General features: G+C 39.2%; 1 protein-coding gene across 1 annotated transcript in view; it reads left to right on the top strand.

Annotated features, from left to right (window-relative positions):
• SLC9A9 (solute carrier family 9 member A9) overlaps positions 1–13735 on the top strand; it is a 209070-nt gene extending 195335 nt beyond the window's left edge. The window contains exons 15-16 of the mRNA XM_009639760.2: positions 11491–11596; positions 12109–13735. Of these exons, the coding sequence (XP_009638055.1) occupies positions 11491–11596; positions 12109–12330 (328 nt within the window). The 3' untranslated portion in view covers positions 12331–13735. The remainder of the gene's footprint in view (positions 1–11490; positions 11597–12108) is intronic.
• Positions 13736–20415: the final 6680 nt, after the last annotated feature.

The following is a 20415-nucleotide window of genomic DNA, read 5'->3' as shown; positions in this document are numbered from 1 at the left end:
GGCTGCTAACATAAATCCTGAAAGCTGAAGTCCCAGAGAAAAAAGGACCATGCCTTGCCTCCCTTCCACAGAAAACTGCAGAGCTATGTAAACATACTGGAGGGACTTAACTGCGCTGCTGAAAACAGGTCCCCTCTACATGCAACAAAATTTTGGAAGAACTTTGATCTGTTTTACCCCTGTGAGAGAGTGTAAGAAGGGATTTGGTCACTTGAAGGCACTTGACTTCTCAAAGGGCTTAGCTATCCAAATGCTGTCACCCAACCAAGCTGTCATCAACAGCACAGCAATAATTTTAAAGTTCCCTGAATCAGAACAGGCCATAACTCTACAAAAAAAAAGTGATTGCATCAGTTTTATGCGGGGAAAAAATACCTGTGAAAAAGGAAATAAACAGCATAAATTCACAGAGTTAGGCTCTTGAATACAAGTCTTGGTCTAAATCAATTAAAATGTGAAGGTATTTTGAAACAAGCCATTAGAGTGAAATCAGAGTCGTAAACAGTTTTGAAATCAGATCTGGATTAGGAGTTGAGTGCAGGAGTTACCAGAGATGGGAAAGAAAAAGAGAAAACAGTGATCTCAATGAATGCATTTCTTAACCAAATCACATTCACGGAACAGCTGCTCTTGCTCATGCACAGTATAGCCGGCTTTTGTATTATGAGCAACTCATGACTGAAACTCCAATAGCTGACCTCTCCATCTGTAATGAAACACTGAGAATGAGAAAACCTCATGCTCATTCATGCTGCACTGTACTTTTCCCTACCTCTATTATTGCCTGTATTTGGGTCAGTGCCAGCATTGGTACATGTGCACAGTGTATTGCACCAATAAATAGAAGGGACTGATGCCAAATTAAAACAAAAATATCTTTCATAATCTGTTTCCAGAATCTTTCACTGGATACATAATGAAGTGTCAGACACTAGGTAGGCAAGCTTTAAGAGACTGGCTTAACCTCTCTGAAACTCATGCCTGACTAATACCTGCAACATCTCTAACACCACGTCAAAATAATCCATTAAAAGAATTACAAAAGCATTTTATACTTTAGCCAAACACAGCAATGACAGCATTACAAGGGCACAGACTTCCTCGTACTGTGGCAGATCCATTATTTACCATCATTCTGATGTTCCAGCAGCAGATGGAGGAAATAAAACCCTCCAAGTAACACCTTGCGGGTTCTACAGAAAAAAATGGGGCAATTCCCTTGCTCCTCCTAGAAGCCTATGGTCTGGCACACCCCTGTCACCTTGCCTTGTGCAGCTCTAAGTTGGTTACAATGTCAAACTGCACTTCTCCTTATCACAGGCTCCATGATTTATTTAAGCAATAATTGCCACACCTTGAATACCTGCTGTTTGTCTGAAAGTGAGTGCCCTTTAATTTTATTAAGTACCCACGTTCCTTTAAAAATGTAGTAAAACAGAAGAAAGGCTTAGAAATTCTCATTGCAGCTTCTCATCTGGAATACCATAGTTTTGCAAAACTATATCCCCTTCAAATCTTCACTCTGGCGAAAATAATCTTATTTTTCCACCCTCGCCCAACTATATTTCTAACCAAACCATAAAAGTCACTTGTCACACTTGCAAAAATCTACCTTGTTCTCACCCCCCACCCCATGTGTCTCCAGCTTTCTCCATTCACAGCACACTGCCCCCACTCAACATACTTTTCTCTAGCATTCACAGGCTTGCAGGAAAGTCTTTTGTGCAAAGACAGATATTAAGAGTTCGGTTATCCTGCTCCAGACTAGTATAGCGGTAGGAGCAGAGAGATGAAATATCCCAACTGCAAATCTAGTGCTAGTTTTTCCTATTTCTATTTTATAGTTGATAAGCTTCTCTGCTGATCAAATGGCAGTTTGACCTCTTTTCATATGTATTCTCTGTACTGTTACTTTAATCTGCCACTGTTTCAAAACAAAATACCCTGTTTTACCTATTTAGAATTTTAAACTGTAATATTAGAATAAATACCTCACATTTCTTTCACTCCTAGCAGTATAAAAGCTATTATCCTTGTTTAGTAAAAATCTTTTTTTTTTTTTTTTTTGGCTAGGATATCTGCCATAATTCATTATCCTCAATTGTTCTTTGCACTGAAATTTGCATATCTCTTAGGGAACGTTATATCATGAGGATTTTCTAACTGGTCTTTCTCAGGTTTAAAATATCTTTACAAGAAGATCTGGCTTGCCAGAAGGCTGCTTTCTTTGGATTATAGCAGAACCTATTCTTGTGCAATATATCTTCCCTTCCTCAACACTGAGCCCTCCACTTCTTAATGTGCTTTCTTCACAAACCTATTAGAGACTTCCAACCTCATCCAGCTAGCTAATTGTGCATGTAACATGGGTTACACATTGGAAAAAGCTGCTGGAGAACCTGAAGACATAATCTTTGAACCAGTCTGCTCACAGGACTAGAGATTCTCAGAGGATATATTAAACTAAACAAGCTTTCTATTAACAAGGCTTTACAAAGGCTCTCAGCAGCTCAGATCAGCATAGGGAGATTAAAAGACCGGGGTTTTTTAAGTCACTCCCAATGCCTCTTACTCATTACCTATCTGGCCAGCAGTACAACACATTACTGAGCAAAATAATCTCATACTGGGCCAAGAGAATATCTCTCTGGTCTAGCTTCACTACCGTACCAATCAGTCTTCAAAAAACTTTTTCATAGTGTTCATTTTTTTTAGAGCTGCTGTTGTCTTCCCTTCTGGCATGACATCCATCTCCTTATTTACAGTCTTCTGATAGAGGAAGAGAGGTGCTCGTTTTATACAGAGCATCTTTTTTTTTTTTTTTTTTTTTTTTTCTCTAAAAGATACAGCAAGTTATCACTTCTGTTTCTCTGGTTTTGTTAGCATCTTTACAAACACAAGCAAGCATCAGAATGTAAGACACATTGTTCCTCCAAGCCTTCCTCCATGTTCATAGCTCATCCTTCAACAAAATTGTGCAAGAAAAGTTCTTTACTGGATTTTTTCATAGGGGATCATATTTCCCTTTCAAGTTATACCCTTATAACTGTGAGCGCATCCTCTGAATCTTGGCAATGCAGAAGCTGGAGATTTGTCAAAAAACAGTCTCCACAGATCTGTGAGCCATTTTAACTGTTATTGTGCAGCTATATATGTAGTGATGAAATATCTGACCTAACTTCCTGAAAAAATTCCAAATAATTACTTTCCTATTTGAGTATAATTTTGATGCACCGGCATTAGCTCTCAATCCATGTCACAAGAGGGCCATAGCAAGAATATTACTCCAGCTGTTGCTTACAAAGTTCTAGCAGCCATTTTATGACCTTGCTTCCACTATAGTATTTTAGTTTGAGCAGAATTATGCCCGTCTTGTCTGGAAAGTCTTTTTCACATTACTCTCTTGCTACCCACTCCTTCCACCACCACCCTCCTGGTCCCCAAGTTCTCCCCTCTCAAAGTAGAGGCACTACAACCATTGCTATCCTCAGTACCTGTCTTAGTAGGTGCAACTTCATTGTATGTGATATAGTTTATTGATGAGAGGTTATTTAAAAATCTTTACAGCTTTCACTTTATTTGGATCAGATCTTTTCTCTCTTCTGCTATGATGTGATTGAAGTAATTCATTTGATCAAAACCATTTTTTACTTCACTGTGTTTAATTTTTAAGGTTTACTCTCCCTGTGTCTTGCAAACTTTTAGATTCATGGTGCCACTGGTATTAGATTGTCATTAGCAAGGTGCTGCCAGTCCTCATTCTTGACGCATCTGTTTTGGGCAGATGGTGATGCTGAGGACATTCTCATGAAAGAGTCTTCCACACGGAGCACAGAAATCCTTGCTAACTTGCTTGCTGTTTTACACTCATTCCCTCTGCCAGTACCAGGGCTGAGGCATTTTATACAATGAATGCACTTTATGAAAAGAGCTTGAAAGTGATTTCATCTGAGGCAGCTGGCATCAGAGTATTTTTAAGGCCTCAAGGGTCTATGCACAGCCAGGTGACACCAGCATTCATCCTTTCTAATCCAACAGTTTAGCTTACTCATGCCAATTGTATCTCCAGTTTTGTAATCACCCTAAAGATATACCACAGGCTGAAGTTCCTTTTCTGCAGGAAAAGAAACCCTACCACCAAGCCAGAGACAGACCAGTTTTGCAATGTCCTGAGAAAATTTTTATGTCTTCAGACGTGCCAGGAAATCTTAAGTTTTCTCTGAGGTGAAATTTCTTTTTACAAATTCCATGGTCATTCAGGTTTTGACAAGCTTCATGATTTTGAAGGTTTTGTTTCTGCTGCTGGCATTGATGCCATATTTATGACAGAAATTTATATTATTTTTATCTTTTTGTCTTCTAAATGAATTTAATATAGTATTTCCTAATTATGAAAATGGATGCCTTTCACAAACTTCTAGTTTCCTTGGTATGGAGGATGTTGGGTTTGGTTTCTTATAGTTTGCCTCAGGCATTCTATTTTCTTATGTCCTGAAGTGAAATTCATTTCACCAAGCTTAGATACTTAATTATTAGCCACCTAAGTCTAATCAAGTTATTCAGACTCTTTTATAGTCAGTAAAGAGAAAGAAACTCATCCTAGTTTCAATTCATTCCAATTAACTCCAGCACTGCAGGATGACACTAACTGCTTTGGGATTTGGCCATTTCTCTATTGATGATAGGGTAAAACTGGCAGATTAGATTTCTTTCAGATATCCTACTATAAGGTGTCTGAAGATAGGGGAAATTAATCATACCAATGATGTTGACTTTGAAACACATACGCATTTTTCTGAAGTCACATGCATGTCATCAATGCCAATATCACTAGTGCAACGCAGTCTTATCTCTTCATCATGTGTGTAGCTGACTGGTTCTATTTTGGTTAAGTTTTTTTGTTAGATGGAATGCCATTTCCTTGTTACAATACAACTGATCTCAGGGAGCTTTTTTCTTCTTCTCTTTAGCTGCCTCACATAGTCTGCATCTTCCAAAGCTCTTTCTAATGTTACTTTGTCTGACATTGTGCCTGTTCATGTATTCTTTCTGAATCCTACATGAGTATTCTATCTTTTTGCATGTCCTATCCTTCTATGTTCAAGAGTAGTTGCATTACCCACTCAATTATATAAGCAAGTCTCCATTTGTCTTAAATTTTTACTTTGCATGGAGGTGTTATATCCAGTATATATTAGGCTTCAAATAACTTGAGTAAGATGTCTCAGTTTTCATCTCTGTTTCAGTGAGCTTATAACTAGAAGCCCATGGTCTGCAAATATCCCAGACATACTAGAGAACAAGCCACTTCTCAGTGTACAACTACTTATGCATAAAAAGACCTAAGATCTATTTTATTAACTCCCTCCATTTTTCCCAAATCTCTGCAACGCTTCCAGTTTCAAAGTTGAAAGCAGCAAGTTTTTAGCTGTATTCTGCATTAAAAAAAAAAAAAAATACAGAGTTAATTCTTTGGGTCTGCACTTATACCTGGCTCAAGAATAGAATAGAATAGAATCACTTTGGTTGGAAAAGACCTTTGAGATCATCGAGTCCAACCGTTAACCTAACCCTGACATCCCACCACTAAACCACGTCCCTAAGCACCTCATCTATCCTTCTTTTAAATACCTCCAGGGATGAGGACTCGACCACCTCCCTGGGCAGCCCATTCCAGAGCCTGACAACCCTTTCGGTGAAGAAGTTTTTCCTAACGTGTCTAGCCTAAACCTGCCCTGGCGCAGCTTCAAACCGTTCCCCCTCGTCCTATCATCTGTTATCAGGGAGAAGAGACTAACCCCCACCTCACTACAGCCTCCTTTCAGGTAGTTGTAGAATCTGACAGTCAGACAGACAGACATTCCTGTAAGGATGCACTGGCCTAGTTTTTATTACCACTGATTTTCATCCACCCTCCCTGCTCTCAGACACAAGAGAGACAAACAGAAATAATTAATCTAAAAAAAGAGACACCCCTGGTGATTTGACTTCGCAAATGATTCTATTTGTCATCAGTTGTTTAGTATTTTAAATTACAACAATAGTGGGACTTCCTTCTCTTTTTATGGAGTGGTTTAAGAAAGTCAAAGAACTAGAGCAGAATTTACTAGTAACAACTATAAGTTAAAATATAATTTATACCAGATTTAGTGATTCCTTCTCAGCTTTCTCCACAGTGCAGATTAAGTTATCTTTACATGTTAAATCACTGTAGATCTCATGGTCATTTCAAAGACATGCCTGTTATTCTAACAATTAAATCTAGTATAACCATGTCCTATACTTTTTAAAAAGTCTATACTGATAACTCCTCATCCTCTGAAGAAAATTCTGTGGTACATAAGAAAACATCATCCTCTCTTGCAAGAGTCAGAAGGAGAGACACCTCTAAAAAACCCTCCCCCCTTCTGGTGATTTTAATCTGCTGTGCATGCACTTAAGACCTGAAGATGTCTCTGTGTCTCACCAGCTCAGTCATGCACACAAGCCATTGTATAAAGTAACCAAATAATCTCAGTCAGCTGTTAGCAGGAGTCAGCCACGTGCAGAACTTAGCCAGATAATCAAAGTTTCATAGCTTGCCTGCTCCCACTCAAACACTATCAAAATGGAAATGTTTGCTCTTTAGGTTATCACGTAGCTAATATCAAAATAATTCTCTCTCTCTCTCTCTCAAAAAAAGCCCTCTAATAAGGAACAAAACATCGTTTGTCCTTACCACAGAAAATATTAAATGAACAGAAGTAACACCTTTTTTTTTGATACCTTTCTTCTGCATGTTTTTCCATAAATACAATATAGAGTAAAATTAAACTCATTACATAGCTAATTTACAAACTCAGACTTAAATAAAAATATTCACAAAAGGGACACCTTAAAATAAAAGCCTGCAAACCTCAACCTTAAAAACATTGCATAATGGATGGATTCTGGGAGTGGTGCCATTTACCTCTAGAGACTTATGCCTACAGCAGAAACATAGCACCTAGCAATAGAATATTAAACACCACATTTAACAAACGTGTATTTATAGCACAGTCTGATATAGGAAAATAGTCTCTGGAAAAAAGTGCTATTAGTCAAAATTACATATAGCAAAAGAATTCCTGTTCTTTGGGGCTTTTTAATAGTAACTATTATAGCATGACCATATTTACCTTTGGGGAGGGTGGGATTTCCTTGAGTTACAGAGCCCCCATTATGCGATGAGGCAAAAAGCAAAACACCCTCTGGGCCAAAAGCAGGGCTTTCCAGAGCTAAAGCAGAGCTGCCATATGTATTTCTAACTGCAGCCACATCTGCTTTGTTGGAGAGTTGAGGGGAGTGTTTGGTCTTGGGGTTTTTTTTGTTGTTGTGGTTGGTTTGTGGTTGTTGGGTTTTGTTCATGCCCCACCCCCTCCCCCCCAACCTACAAGTTATTTCTTTTACTATTATGCTTTTCAGCAGAGCCACAGTTGGACTAGGATTCTGTTCCTCCAACAGGAGTGAACCTTCTCCAAGTCTGAGTCAAAACAGCCACAGCATTTCTGTCAGGATATTTTTCCCTATTTGAACATGCTTATGCCATTTTACCAGAGAGATAAATAGCAATTTTTACTAACGTTCTCAAAATTTGGACAGAACATGCCAATTTAACATGGTAATTTGATACTTATTAGCTGAAAGAACAGAAATTGAGATTCTGATTCTTTATCCTGATACAACACAAAATCTATTTTGAAATCTCAGAATTTGCTGGGAAACCTAAGTGTTCTACAATATGAGTAGTGGCAGTAGTGTTTCTCAAAGATTACCTGAGACTTCTCACTTGAAAAGTCTGGTTCGGGTTACCTGTATTTTTGTGAAGCAATAGGTATATAGGAGGAAAATTTCCTTAATACATGTTTGTTTCAGGCATAATATTTTTTGGGGGGTGGGGGAAATCACACAGTTCCACAGGTTTATTCCTAATAAATTCTTGTGAGATTATTTTTAAATGCACTGTACTTAAAGACCTCTTTTTCCACCCTGGAGATGCCATTTCTTCAAAACTCCAGCCTAAAATAGATCACACACTTAAAAAAACCCACTACACACACACCCCCGTCTTCAATTTCAAGAGCTAAATTCTGACAGTCCTGTTGCTACTGAGCACCCTGTACTCTCACACAGCCTCTGTTGGAGTTGCTCATCCTCATCAGCCCCAACAAACAACCTGCCTGTGATTCAACTTTGTTCAGACACTTGCCGACTGTCTTGCTTCCAATGGCATTGCCTTCTTTGCTTATTGCTAGGCAGTACAGAAGAGGACATCATACGAGTCAAGCTCAGAGAAGATAGAAGCTGAACCAGGAAGGAATAAACAGATTTAGATGTTGAGCCTGGTGTCAGTGAGACGAGGAGGGGGAGGAACTTTGCCTAGCTAATGGCAAGGGAAGACTGGAACTTCCTGAGCAAAGGGATGTTCAAATAGCAAGAAGGTGACCCAGGAGAGTGGAAGCCTGGAGACGTGGGGAAATCAATGGAAAAATTGCTATTTGATTATGAAAGTAAGGCATGCTAACATGCCAACACTATATATGGATTAAAATTCTATACATGTGCATACATAGGCATCCTGAATTCAGCTTCCCAACTTAGAAGCTTAACAATAACATTCTTTAACACAGTATATTTTATAGTGTAGAATCTGAGACATGCAGGTGGGCTGTTCTGCCCATGGAGGTCTGAAATGCAAATCTAGAAGTGTATTGATTGCTAGAATATTTTCCTGCAATCTTTTCCTCATCCCTGAATTAGGCATTACACTTAGTTTCTTCCAATTTTTAAAGCAGCCTTAGTGCAAAATCTACCTTTTTCTATTACACTATTTAAATTATTTCTCCCTGGAGGTGCTGGGAGATGCAACCAGAGCAGCTGGAGTGTGATAAGACTTCTTGCCAGCCTTAAAATGCTGTAGACCCATGTCTGATACACTTTTGAAATGCCAGCACTGCACATGGATTAGAATTCCTCTTTCATGCTGCACTGAACGATGTGATTATATCTGCAATATTACAGAGCAACTGTGTCAACAATAAAGAGGAAACATTTATGGCATAGGTTATTAAAACAATGAAAAATAGGCCAGCACAATTTAAGTTCCTTTAGTGGGATGAATAATAACCAGTTAAGTAAGTAACAAAGAGATAAATAATTTATTATAGAATCAGAAGCATCACAAGAAGCACAAGAAAATTGTCTTCACTTTAAACTGCATCTCAAGAGACTTCAAAGCAGAAGCATGGACAATACACAATGAAAGCATTAGAGCAAATGCAAAAGGAAGGGAACTTAGAAGACCTGTTGCAGCCGAAAATTAAGCCACTCAAAAGCATCAGTGTACACACACAGCAACCAGTTAAACACACTAGACACAAAGTTTATGCTGCAGAGTGGTGGTGGCTCAAAGGACTGCAAGACTACTGTGGCAGCCAAGTAGATACCCTGTTTCAGTGTGCACCCCCTATTCCTATCTGATGTGGTGCTGGGCTTCATGCAAGCATGGGGGAAAACAGGACTCAAATTTTTACTGAGGTATAAAAAGTTCATTACAAAGTTATAAGGCTCCTTAGAAGTAATGCCTAGCTCAGAGATCATCAGATTAAGGAGGAAATGTAGAATAATATCCATCTTCAATTACTTATTCTGGAAGAGAATAAAAGAACAGAGTTGGCAGAAGTCAATATAATCAAATGCAACTTCCATTACAAGCCTGTATTTTTCATACTAGGTCTGACAACTCAGTTCAAACAATTCAAGTTGTTTGTACTAACAAAGCCCATATTTCCAAAGATTAGACTCCTACTTCTGGTTTTGGCCTTTTAATTAGGTTTTTCTGAAGTGCTGAAAACAAAACAACTCTAATGGATGGTTTTCATACACTGATTTTGATAATAGCTCTTAACTGCTTGGCACTGTGGAGGTTTCAAATAAGATCAGAAAGGATTGTTTGGTTTGATTTTACTCTTACAGAAGCAAGAGGATCGGAAGTTTCCCTACACAATTTGATCTCATGAGATTCCCACCTTGATCATGGTTTTGGTAAGAATTTATATTAAAATCTTACAATCTTTTCTGGAGTTGACTCAATTTTTCACACTGACTCAGTATATGACCTTGGATGAAGGAATCACATAGTCTGACAGATGCAATTTAGTTTTTAAAAGATACAAATACACAAACAAAAACCCCAGATACTATAGAACAACTTCCACAGCTGTAGCATAGAGGACAGCAGAGCCAGTTATTTAGCCTTTCAATCTGTAACTGAGATTAACCAAGATCATAAGGGTGTTTTACATAACAGTTTCTTCAGGATACAGAATTTGTACTTTGTGTGTAAAGCAGTGATACCATAAACAACCAATAATGAAAGAAAAGGAATGGTTAGGTTTAAGACCCACTGTTACTCAGTGTTTCTACAATATTGCTGCAGAGCTCAAATCACTACTCAGTCTTACATTTGTTCCTTTCTTTTTTAAGGAGGCAGAGAGAAAGAGTGAGGGAGAAAGCACAAGCAAGAAAGAGAGGAAGGAGCAGGGGGGATAAAGCAGGATGACAATCAATAAAGCAAATTTTCCCTAGCAGAAAAAAAAATAGCTGACAGACCTGCTTTCCAAAGAACACCAAAAATTACTTTGAGAGTAAAAGTAGCAGGGAAGATAAGTCAACCTGAGGGACTCGTGGGAGAGCTGTTATCGACAGATACGAGGATGATATAATTGCTCAAGATGAGCAGGTTTTTCTTTTATCTCTATAAAGCACTTTTGGATGAAAAGATTGGAAAGACAGGTGCGAGACAACAGTATAAAGCCTGTTCCTAATTTATTCACATAATTTTATAGAAAGAAGCATTGATGTATGAAGTGTAAAACAAACGTATTGCATGCTGAAAATAAAATATTACAGAGAACAACTTATGTACACTCCCAACGATAAAGAAAAGTAATATTTGATGAAATATACTTTGCCTGTTGAAGAAATGCACTGATTTTACAAAAGGCTGAGTATATGTGTTTAAGAAAATGTTCACTACTGTTCTTACATAAAGTAGCGGATACAGTTGCATCTTAAATTGTTTCCTGTTAAAATTGCATAAGATCATACAGCAAACAGTAGATGAGAATAGTAAACAGGATAATTTAGTACACATTTCCTTTCTTCCAGCTCCTGCTGCATTTATGAATATCACAACATATCCCCTTCAGCCATTCTGGTACCCTTCAAGACAGATTTTGAGCATCAAGTGGTTTGGGTTTTGGGGGGATGGTTATTGTTACTGAAAAACATTAGACAAGACTGAAGACAGGTGAACATATGCAGTAATGGGTGCAAAAAGAGATTGTATTTTCTATGTTTCCATTCAGTTACACGATTACCTTATGCTTTAAAATTAAATTTCTTTGTATAATAGAGAAGCACGTTAGTATCAATATCTGTATGGGAAATATTCTTTAACAAATTCCACAGATACCTAAAACCTATCTTAACCCACACCGGTCCACCTCTCACAACAACATTACCTGAATGGTGTAATCCTGTTGCCAGGCTTCTGACCAGCCCCAGTGCATACGGCGTAAGTACCTAGCTTGGTTAACTATATTTAAGGTGTAAGCCAAAACCTGCCATACTCAATGCAACACTTTGGTAAAGTCCCTTTTCCATAGCTTATTACTTTTAAGGCTAAGAATTATATAGAAAGAAATCTTCAGGGATGTGGAGAAGAGGTCTCAGCAGTGCTACATTTTCAAGAACGGTCACTAATACTATGAGCTTCAGATATGAGTGACATGTTCTAAATAATTCAGCCAGATGCTGAAAGTATTGGCTATCCTATTTAAACACTGGAATTATCTTAAAGAACTGAAGGATAGGTGATGTTTCTCAACACTGCTTGAGAGCAGAACATGGTAAGCAACTATTTGCTTTAATCAACGTCAAGATAGTAAATTAACAGCCGAAAAAATAAGCAAATAATGAAATAAAGTGAAAGTGGAATTACATCACCCGTGTTCTTCATTTAAGCTTTAACAAAAATGCTCCTCAAGAGTCTCCCTTCTACTGATCATTTTCTTTGTTTGAATACAGGACCAACTGAAGGATGATGGCACAGATTATATCATAAATAATGATGAATTGACTGCAAACTATGAATCGTCTGCTCACATACCCATCTCAGCGCAGGACAGAACAGGCTCCACCCAGGCTACAGGCAAGGAAGATATTAATGAAGGAGACCTGGGATTAGGAGGGTACAAACTCCAGCTTGAGCAAACTGCAGGTCAACCACAGATGAATTCAATGGCATGAACAGCATTATGTTAATAACAAGAAATAAGACTAAAACAAAGAAATAGAAGATACTACTATGTGAACAAGAGATTAGAAAGTGTACTAAGCACAAAAATCAAAGAAAACTTAGGTTTTACCAATTAAGTGCCTGCTTCCCCAGGAAAGAGTTTACCATCATCCATACACCTACAACAATATGCAGGTTTTCTGACTACAGCAGTTTTTAATAAAAAGGTGTAGGGCACTGCCATAGCCCACTGTAAATCCATTAAGTCATGTGTTGTCTCAGCACTTGACTGTACCATGCCCCTCACGTGTACATAGGCCTTTGAATGTTGCTTACAATCATTAGTCAGCTGGAATGGAGAGAAACAGCTTCCAAACATATTCATGCTCACATGATTACAGCACTTTTTATAAAGCTAGTCCTGAACAGATCCACAGAGAGCTACTCCTCCAGTAGTTATTACATTTATAAGGAAGCTGCAGAAGATTCTTTATCCAATGAGTATGTGATCTAAAAATACTCAAAACATGCATTGCAGCACCCCAGTCCTGATAGATCAAGCTCCTTCATGCTCACAGTATATATTTGCTTTCTAAATGCACCTTATAGCTTAGTCCATATAGGGTTGCACCAGGCTGCCACAAACTGAACGTTGCTAGTAGGAGGCATCGAAGTCTAGGAAATCAACAACAGACACCGTTTTATTGCTGCACTGAATGGGCACGACCACTTTAGACAGCAGTTATCCCATAATGCGTTTGCCATTTCAGCATCACAGCACCCCAAGCTTATGTGCTGGGAAAAGCTTTGTTGTTTCGCAAGACCATTCTAAATGTATGCTTTGATTCAAGAAGTTGACTGTTTCATTTTTTATTGTTCAAGGAGAGTGAGCTGTTTCTAATCAAATATTTCTGCAAAATAGCTGTATCCTAAGACTGGCTGCTCCAAGGATAAATTTGTCCATCTCTGTTTATGCTGGGCACTCAATATCACACTAGCAATGAGGACAGTGGTGGTTAGCTGTTAAAAAAAAAAAACACCAAGAGGAGAGTTTAGGTATGAAAGTATTAACTGTGTCTGCATAAAGACAGTAACTGAATAGGCAACTGGTCAAACATACATACAGCTAGCTGCCATCTACTGTCACCAAGCATTAGCACAGATCAGCTTAGGGCAAATACAGGGATAGAGCCAGGCTTTTGTTGTTAGAGGACATAACTCTTCTCAGCACAGAAGTTTCAACTAACCATGCACAATAATCTTCCTACTAAGTTAAACCACAAGGATTTTTTAAATAAGGTCATTCTGACTATACAAAGACAATGAGCAAGCAAGAAATTTGTGATCTATAAGAATAAAAATCAAGCCATCTCTATGAATGATCATAGAGATGAATAGGTCTTGATTTCACCACAGATGGAAGCTGAAATACAAACTTAAATATAATCAAGTTTTAGTCATTTTAAGCTTAAATTTGAACACCGGCTTTCTATACACTATTACGAAAGATCAGAAGTTTAAACTGGTACTTTATTTTCTCCTGAACACTGATCAAGGAACTTCAAAGGATCTTAATCCCCGTGTGGTTTAAAACAAATAATATTCAGGCATGATAACAAGTTCTGAGAAGAACTAATGAATTTCCAACTCCCTGCTTTGCCTTGTTTAGCTGCATGAGGTGGGAAAAGGCTAACAGCCCATTGCAAGAAGGGGTGGAGAATGGATGAAATAGTATGGTTTTATGGCCTACTACTGTGTGCCCTACAGCACGCAGTGTGAGACAGCAAAGATAGCAGGAGGCAGGATAAGCAGGTAGAGACATACCGCAGTGAGGTGACCATGTGGCAACACAGCGAGAAGGCATTATCATGGATGGGTGCTAACACAGTCCTGGTATCAGTAGCCAGAGTTTCCGATTTCAATCTTCAGAAGTATTGAGTGCATGTCACCAGGCTTCCTAAGCTCCTTAGGAAGCACAGATCCCAGTCCTTACACTGCTGCAGTATTATGAAGATGCAAAGCTGTTTTTCACAACTGCTACGTGAACTGGAAATGACAAGCTCTTCACCGACAGTTCTGCTCTTAGATTCTACTCTGAAATGCATCCTGCAGCATACTCTGTGGGGTTTTTACTGATTTATTTATTGTGCCTATGTCCAAATTTCTCACACTTGTGCAATGTGATAAATGGAGAGCTCTGGGGTCTGAAATTTTCTGTTTATCAAAAAAGTCTGTAGTGAATACTCTCCACACTGTTCTGCCTGGATGCCTTAAAGGGCTACTTTACTCAGTAAAGAAAGTCATCTCTCGCAACAGAAGAGTGCATACTTCACATCTTCACAGGTCAGATTTTTATGCTAGGACTGTCAAGAGGCTGAATCAGTGGTCCCAGTAGGATGGGTATTTAGCCTCTGGGACCACGGTCAGCAATCAAAGTATCATTGGCTTTTAGGAAAATTAGTAATTTGAGCTGCAAGCAAACCTGAAACTTCTGCTAAATGGCAGTAAGTCTCAATTATCCATTACACTATTCAGCCTTGCCATTTCCTAATTTTAAGATATTCTTTTCATGACATGCAAATCAAGAGAGTTAAAACAACATTAGAACAGATGATATTTTTGTATTCAAGGAGAGATTACTGGCAACTAGTAATTCTGTGCAACTGTTTAAACAGAGTAATGGATGTTAAGAGAGGCCTTTAATGTTCATTTACTGTTCATACGCTGGAGATTTAAACTACTCAATATCACAGAGTGTTTGACTGAATGTGCAAGTCACTCATGATAAATGTGAGGCTATTCTTCCTATCTGAGTTAATCTAATAAAACACTGCTTGGAAAATGAAATGTAAAATACATTGTCAAAATGTAGTGACTGCATACTCAGTATGAAGGCCAAAATGTTAGGAAAGATGGAAATCTGCAATATTGCTAAGCCTTTCAGGTTTCAGAAGTAATAACCGAAGTTTCATACTGAAATGCAGAGAGTGTTTGGCTAAGGTTGGAAGCAGCAGAGTGAATCCTCGCTATACAGCAGAGCCAGTCCAAAAAGACACTGTACTAAAAATATCAGGTCGCTATGATAACTTTCACAGAGAAGTGCAACATCTGGTAACCTCACCAAATGTGGGTCCATTGGAAGCACACATTTATATTGCTGTGTTTAAAGCTCAAACTTTTCAATTGTAACCACTTTAGGACTATCCTCAGCAAACAGATTAACCCTGTGCATAATTTAAGCCACTAAACTAATTGCATTGAAGCCATGAGAGCAGTTCATACCCTTTCTACCTAGCAACTTATGTGCCTTGCTAGGATGAGGATAGTCTGTGCAATAGGTCTGTCTTTCCTTTTCAAAGTTGGTCTGTATTTTGCTATCAGCCATCAAGTAATGCTGAGTCTGTAACACCCCAATTGCTCTGTACATTTGGGTACGATATAAATGCAGCAATATACATAACTATTTCAGATGCACATGAGCATTACATATGTGCTTTCAAATTCTTTTTTTCAGAGATTGAGAATTCTTGGGATTCAAATATTAATTATGGACTTCAGAGAACAATGAAAATATCCTGAATACCCAACTTTAGAGACTGGAAACAACTACTACTAAAGACAAAGTTGTTTTTCCCTACTTCCTTCTAGCAAAACAGAAAATAGTCCTTTTCAACATCTTAAAGCAAACCTTCTGCTAAGTTCCGAGCATTTTAAATAACTTAACACAAGCAAGCTCATCTCTGGCAATATAATCCCAACAGACATGAGTCCTGCTCAATGAACCATAAAAGACTTGTCAACATTTTTATTTTATAAACAGTCTTTCAGAACCTGAAAATTCTCCAGTTGATCCAAATTTACTCAGCAAATGTTAGTTTAACCTACAGCCTTGGTCCCAATACCAGTCAGTTTTCAGATAATGAAATCCCCTCCTTCCTTTACCTCAACAATTAGGTTTTATGGTAGATATTACTGTTCAGGAGAGTTTCCCATATGAAAAGCACAGGGACTTTCCTACCGTTAACCCAAGGTGTGTCAAGTCTCCATCTCCAACTTTGGCTGTTCCTAACAGTGCCTTGGCACCATCAGCATAGGCCCACTGCAACTGCACTTCTAGAAAAGCCACCAGCCAAGACTGTCTCATACTTCCATGGAATTCAACAGGAAAAAACCCCACATTCTTCATGTTTCCAATCACACCCTTCCAGCTTTCCTGCAGTTAACTACGTTGGCTTCCTCCCACATCGACCCACCCTGGCTCTGAGCAGTCTTCCCTCTGCACACCAGAGGAGGCAGCGAGTGCTGCAGAAGCTCTGCTGCACGATACCTATAACAGGAATGATTCTGCTCACAAATAAACCTTTTTTCACCGGTGTCAGAGCAGAGGAAACATTTCCCCTACCTAATTCAGTGTCACTGGTCAACAATATTCCCCTACAAAAATCAGATCTGAGGTACGGAAAAACAAATACCCTTTCAGGCCTCAGAGAATCCCAAATCTGAGCAAGTCAAATTAACATCATCCTTCTGAGGACCTGGCAGGGCTTGAAGTTCTGGTGCCAGAAGCAGCAGAGAATACCCAGGAGTGCTTTCCAGCTACTGTTCTACATCATTCTTTACCACATAGCTGTCTGCTTCTGTGTGTGCTACAGCAAAGGCAGATGGACATAAATAAAACACTGGTACTTTATTCAGTAAGGATTTGAAATGAGAGAGCACTACGCCTAACAATCTAAACACTGAAAGAAATAACCTTATGCCATTATATTAGGCATTATGCAAGCCTAGGACAAGTTATACACAAGTGAGTTGAAATAGGATAATATCCCATAAGCATAATGAGATTTCTTATTCCAGAGGTACAGTACCTTCTAAATATAACCCAGTACTTTAGAATACATGCCTGACTGGAAATGAAAATATAAGAGAGAAAAGGAAATGAATAAATGAATGATGGAGGAAGCAAAGGGGGAGCAAGGCGGGGGGGGGCGGAAGGGAAGAATCAGTGCCAAAGAAGAATATATTCAAATTGAAAATGATCAGGAAGATATTCACAGCAACTGGAGACTATAACCCACATTACATATTTGCCAGTAGCATGAGAAACTAAGGATTAGCTTGAAGAATGCTCTTAAACTTTGCTAGAGCCATATCCCTGACACTACTACTGCACTGTAAAAACTTGGGCATCCCACAGGCCTAAGGGGAACCACCACTGCCAGCTAAAGGTTGATCAAATTTAAAGAAAATGAAGAAAAAGGACCCAAGGTGAAAGGCTAATCCTTCAATAGCACTGTTAGCAAAGCAATAAAAGCAACACAAGCTTGATATTTGCAGAAGTGTGGAAAAACGTTAGAAGATATAAGTTCTTCAGTCTTACTTATTTCATCTCTCTCTCCTTCACCAGCTATTCATTTTTTTCACCAAGTTGTCTCTTTCACCTTCTCCGATTTACCTGTATTTTAAAGACAAAAACTTTACTCTCCCCACTCCTTGGGCTAGAAAAATTTTATTAAGTCCTTTTCCCACTTTGCATGACATCCACACCCAACGCAATTTTAATAGTTCTTCAAAAAGAAACCAATATGATGCAAGATTGCATGAACTTCTACCCCAAGCACAGATCACTCCAAAGACAGGTAGGTCAAACACATTGCAATATCCTTTAGACACTTCAGTATGGCTAGTAAAGTTAAGAGCAAGTGCTCATGTATTTTAACTACAGGAATCAATAGGAACAAAAACCCTTAAGAAAGGCTGTATAAACAATTCTCAGCAAGGCTGACATGACATGGTTTCAGAGCCAACCAGCAACATCATACGAGCAATCTGTCTGCATGTTCTTTACTTATAGTAAGGACGAGGCAGCTTAGCCTTCAAAAGCTAGGGCACACTCACTTACACCCACTGCTGGGGGGTGCCAGCACACAGACAATAGCTGCAGAGCACCAATACTCACCCTAAATCCAATCCGCTCTCTTTCCCCCCCCACTTTGTGCACATGCCCACAGCCTGGGGTAGCTCCTGGAGGGAAAGCTCCCCCAACCACAGGAGAGCTCACATTTATCTGCAGGACACCAAGCACAGGCTTCCAGTGGCAGGGGAGGGGAAGCTGCCATCCTACCATTTTGTGGTCCAAGCACGTTTGCCTCCTGGTACTCTTACAGCCCTGCTGCTGCTGTGGATTCAAGAAGTGACTGGCACACCTTTTCTGATGGAAGCTAATGTGAAGTAGGTGCTTGAGACAAGTACTCTAGTTTCTGCTGAATGAACTATCAGGACTATGCCAAAAAAAAAAAAAAAATCATTGTTCTGTTTAAACTGTTTTGTTTACTGCAGGGATCTGACTGCAAACCCTGAGACACTGATATTTGCAAGCCTGAACGCTAGTAAAGGAGAATGTCATGGACCCACAAACTCCCTAAATCTGGCTCAGGATAAACATCCTCTCCCTCTGCACAAGCCCCCATATGCCAGCATCTTCACACTGACCTGGTTCATTGGAGAATGCAATGATCTATCCCTAAACTGAAGATTTAAAGTGCTGGAAGATGATTTCAGTATACAGGCAGGAACATGGAGGCAGTTTCCCTGACTCTCAGTGTAGTTCAGGTGCTCTGGGACAGTAACTGTAAACTGCCTTTGCCAAAAATTAAGTTTCACCCCAAAAAAACCACATAAGGAGCACTTATCTGCAGCAAGGTGGGGGAGAGAATCAAAATGGCAAAAGTGAGAAAACTCGTGGGTTGAGATAAAGACAGTTTAAGAGGTAAAGCAAAGGCTGCATGTGCAAGCAAAGCAAAACAAGGAATTCATTCACTGCTTCCCACCAGCAGGCAGGTGCTCAGCCATCCCCAGGACAGCAGGGCTCCAATCATGCATAACGGTGACTTGAGAAGACAAATGTCATTGCTCCAAACACTCCCCCCCACCAGCACCTTCTTCCCACAGCTTTATATAGTGAACATGACATCATATGGTGTGGGATATCCCTGGGGTCAGCTGTCCCAGCTGTGCACCCCCAACCTCCTCGCTGGTGGGGTGGGGTGAGAGGCAGAAAAGGCCTTGGCTCTGTGTCAGCCCTGCTCAACAGGAACAAAAACATCCCTGGGTTAGCAACGCTGTTTCCAGCACAAATCCAGAATATAGCCCCATACCCGCTACTGTGAAGAAAATTAACCCTGTCCCAGCAAAAACCAGCACACACTTCAATGGCCAGTTTATGGAAGTTTTCACCTTCTGTACAGACAACTATGAAGTCATTTGGAATATTCCTTTATGCTCATGCAACATCCACAGCAAACAAATAGCAACACACTTAGCGTGTACCATTAATATACACTCCAAAACACAGTTTTAATGCATTTGCATGAAGAAAGTAATAATAGTATACTTTTAAAATTGGTTTTATATCCCACCTTAATCAGAATTCAGAGGAAAACTGGTTTTTCCACAAACACTTGGCACCATTTTCTCAAACCATTTAAACGCTGGTTAACAATGTTTATTAAAAAAACCCAGAAACATTCATTGTTGCCCTTAAAATTAGCCATGGATCATCACTGATTTAATGTGGCTCTTCAAGAAATTTAGAAATGGTTGTATCATGAGTATTATTTAAATGACCTCAAAGACTTTCATTTAGGTGCCTTTTTAAAGAAAAAAAAAAAAAATTTCAACACAGGATGCAATGGGAGCAAGGAAGACCACTACAGAAATCAATTCTGTCCTTAGGGCTTTTCCAGATGATTTCCAGACCTGACAATGACTTGTGGTTATCCAGCAGTTATTTCAGTATCTCTCAAATCTGCTGCACTAACCACCATGCTACGTGGGTGACCTGAGCCAGCAAACAGTCTGCATAATCACACTGCTCCAGCCTCGATGATTGGGGTAGGGGAGATCCAGATGCTGTCAGCAGTGTACAGCCTCCCCTTCGCCACCCTCCCCATCATTTCCTACAGGACCCTGATTTAGGATAGGTTGGAGCAGCATACAACCCCCACTTCTTCACTACACAACTAATTTTTCAAAAGTCCAAGGGTGTCCAAAAATTTACTTCATATTAAAACAAGCTGAGATTTTTTTTTAAAGGT

Source organism: Egretta garzetta, unplaced genomic scaffold (assembly GCF_000687185.1).
Source record: "Egretta garzetta isolate BGI_Z169 unplaced genomic scaffold, ASM68718v1 scaffold425, whole genome shotgun sequence".
NCBI classification, from domain to species: domain Eukaryota; kingdom Metazoa; phylum Chordata; class Aves; order Pelecaniformes; family Ardeidae; genus Egretta; species Egretta garzetta.
This window is presented reverse-complemented; position numbering and strand designations above follow the sequence as displayed.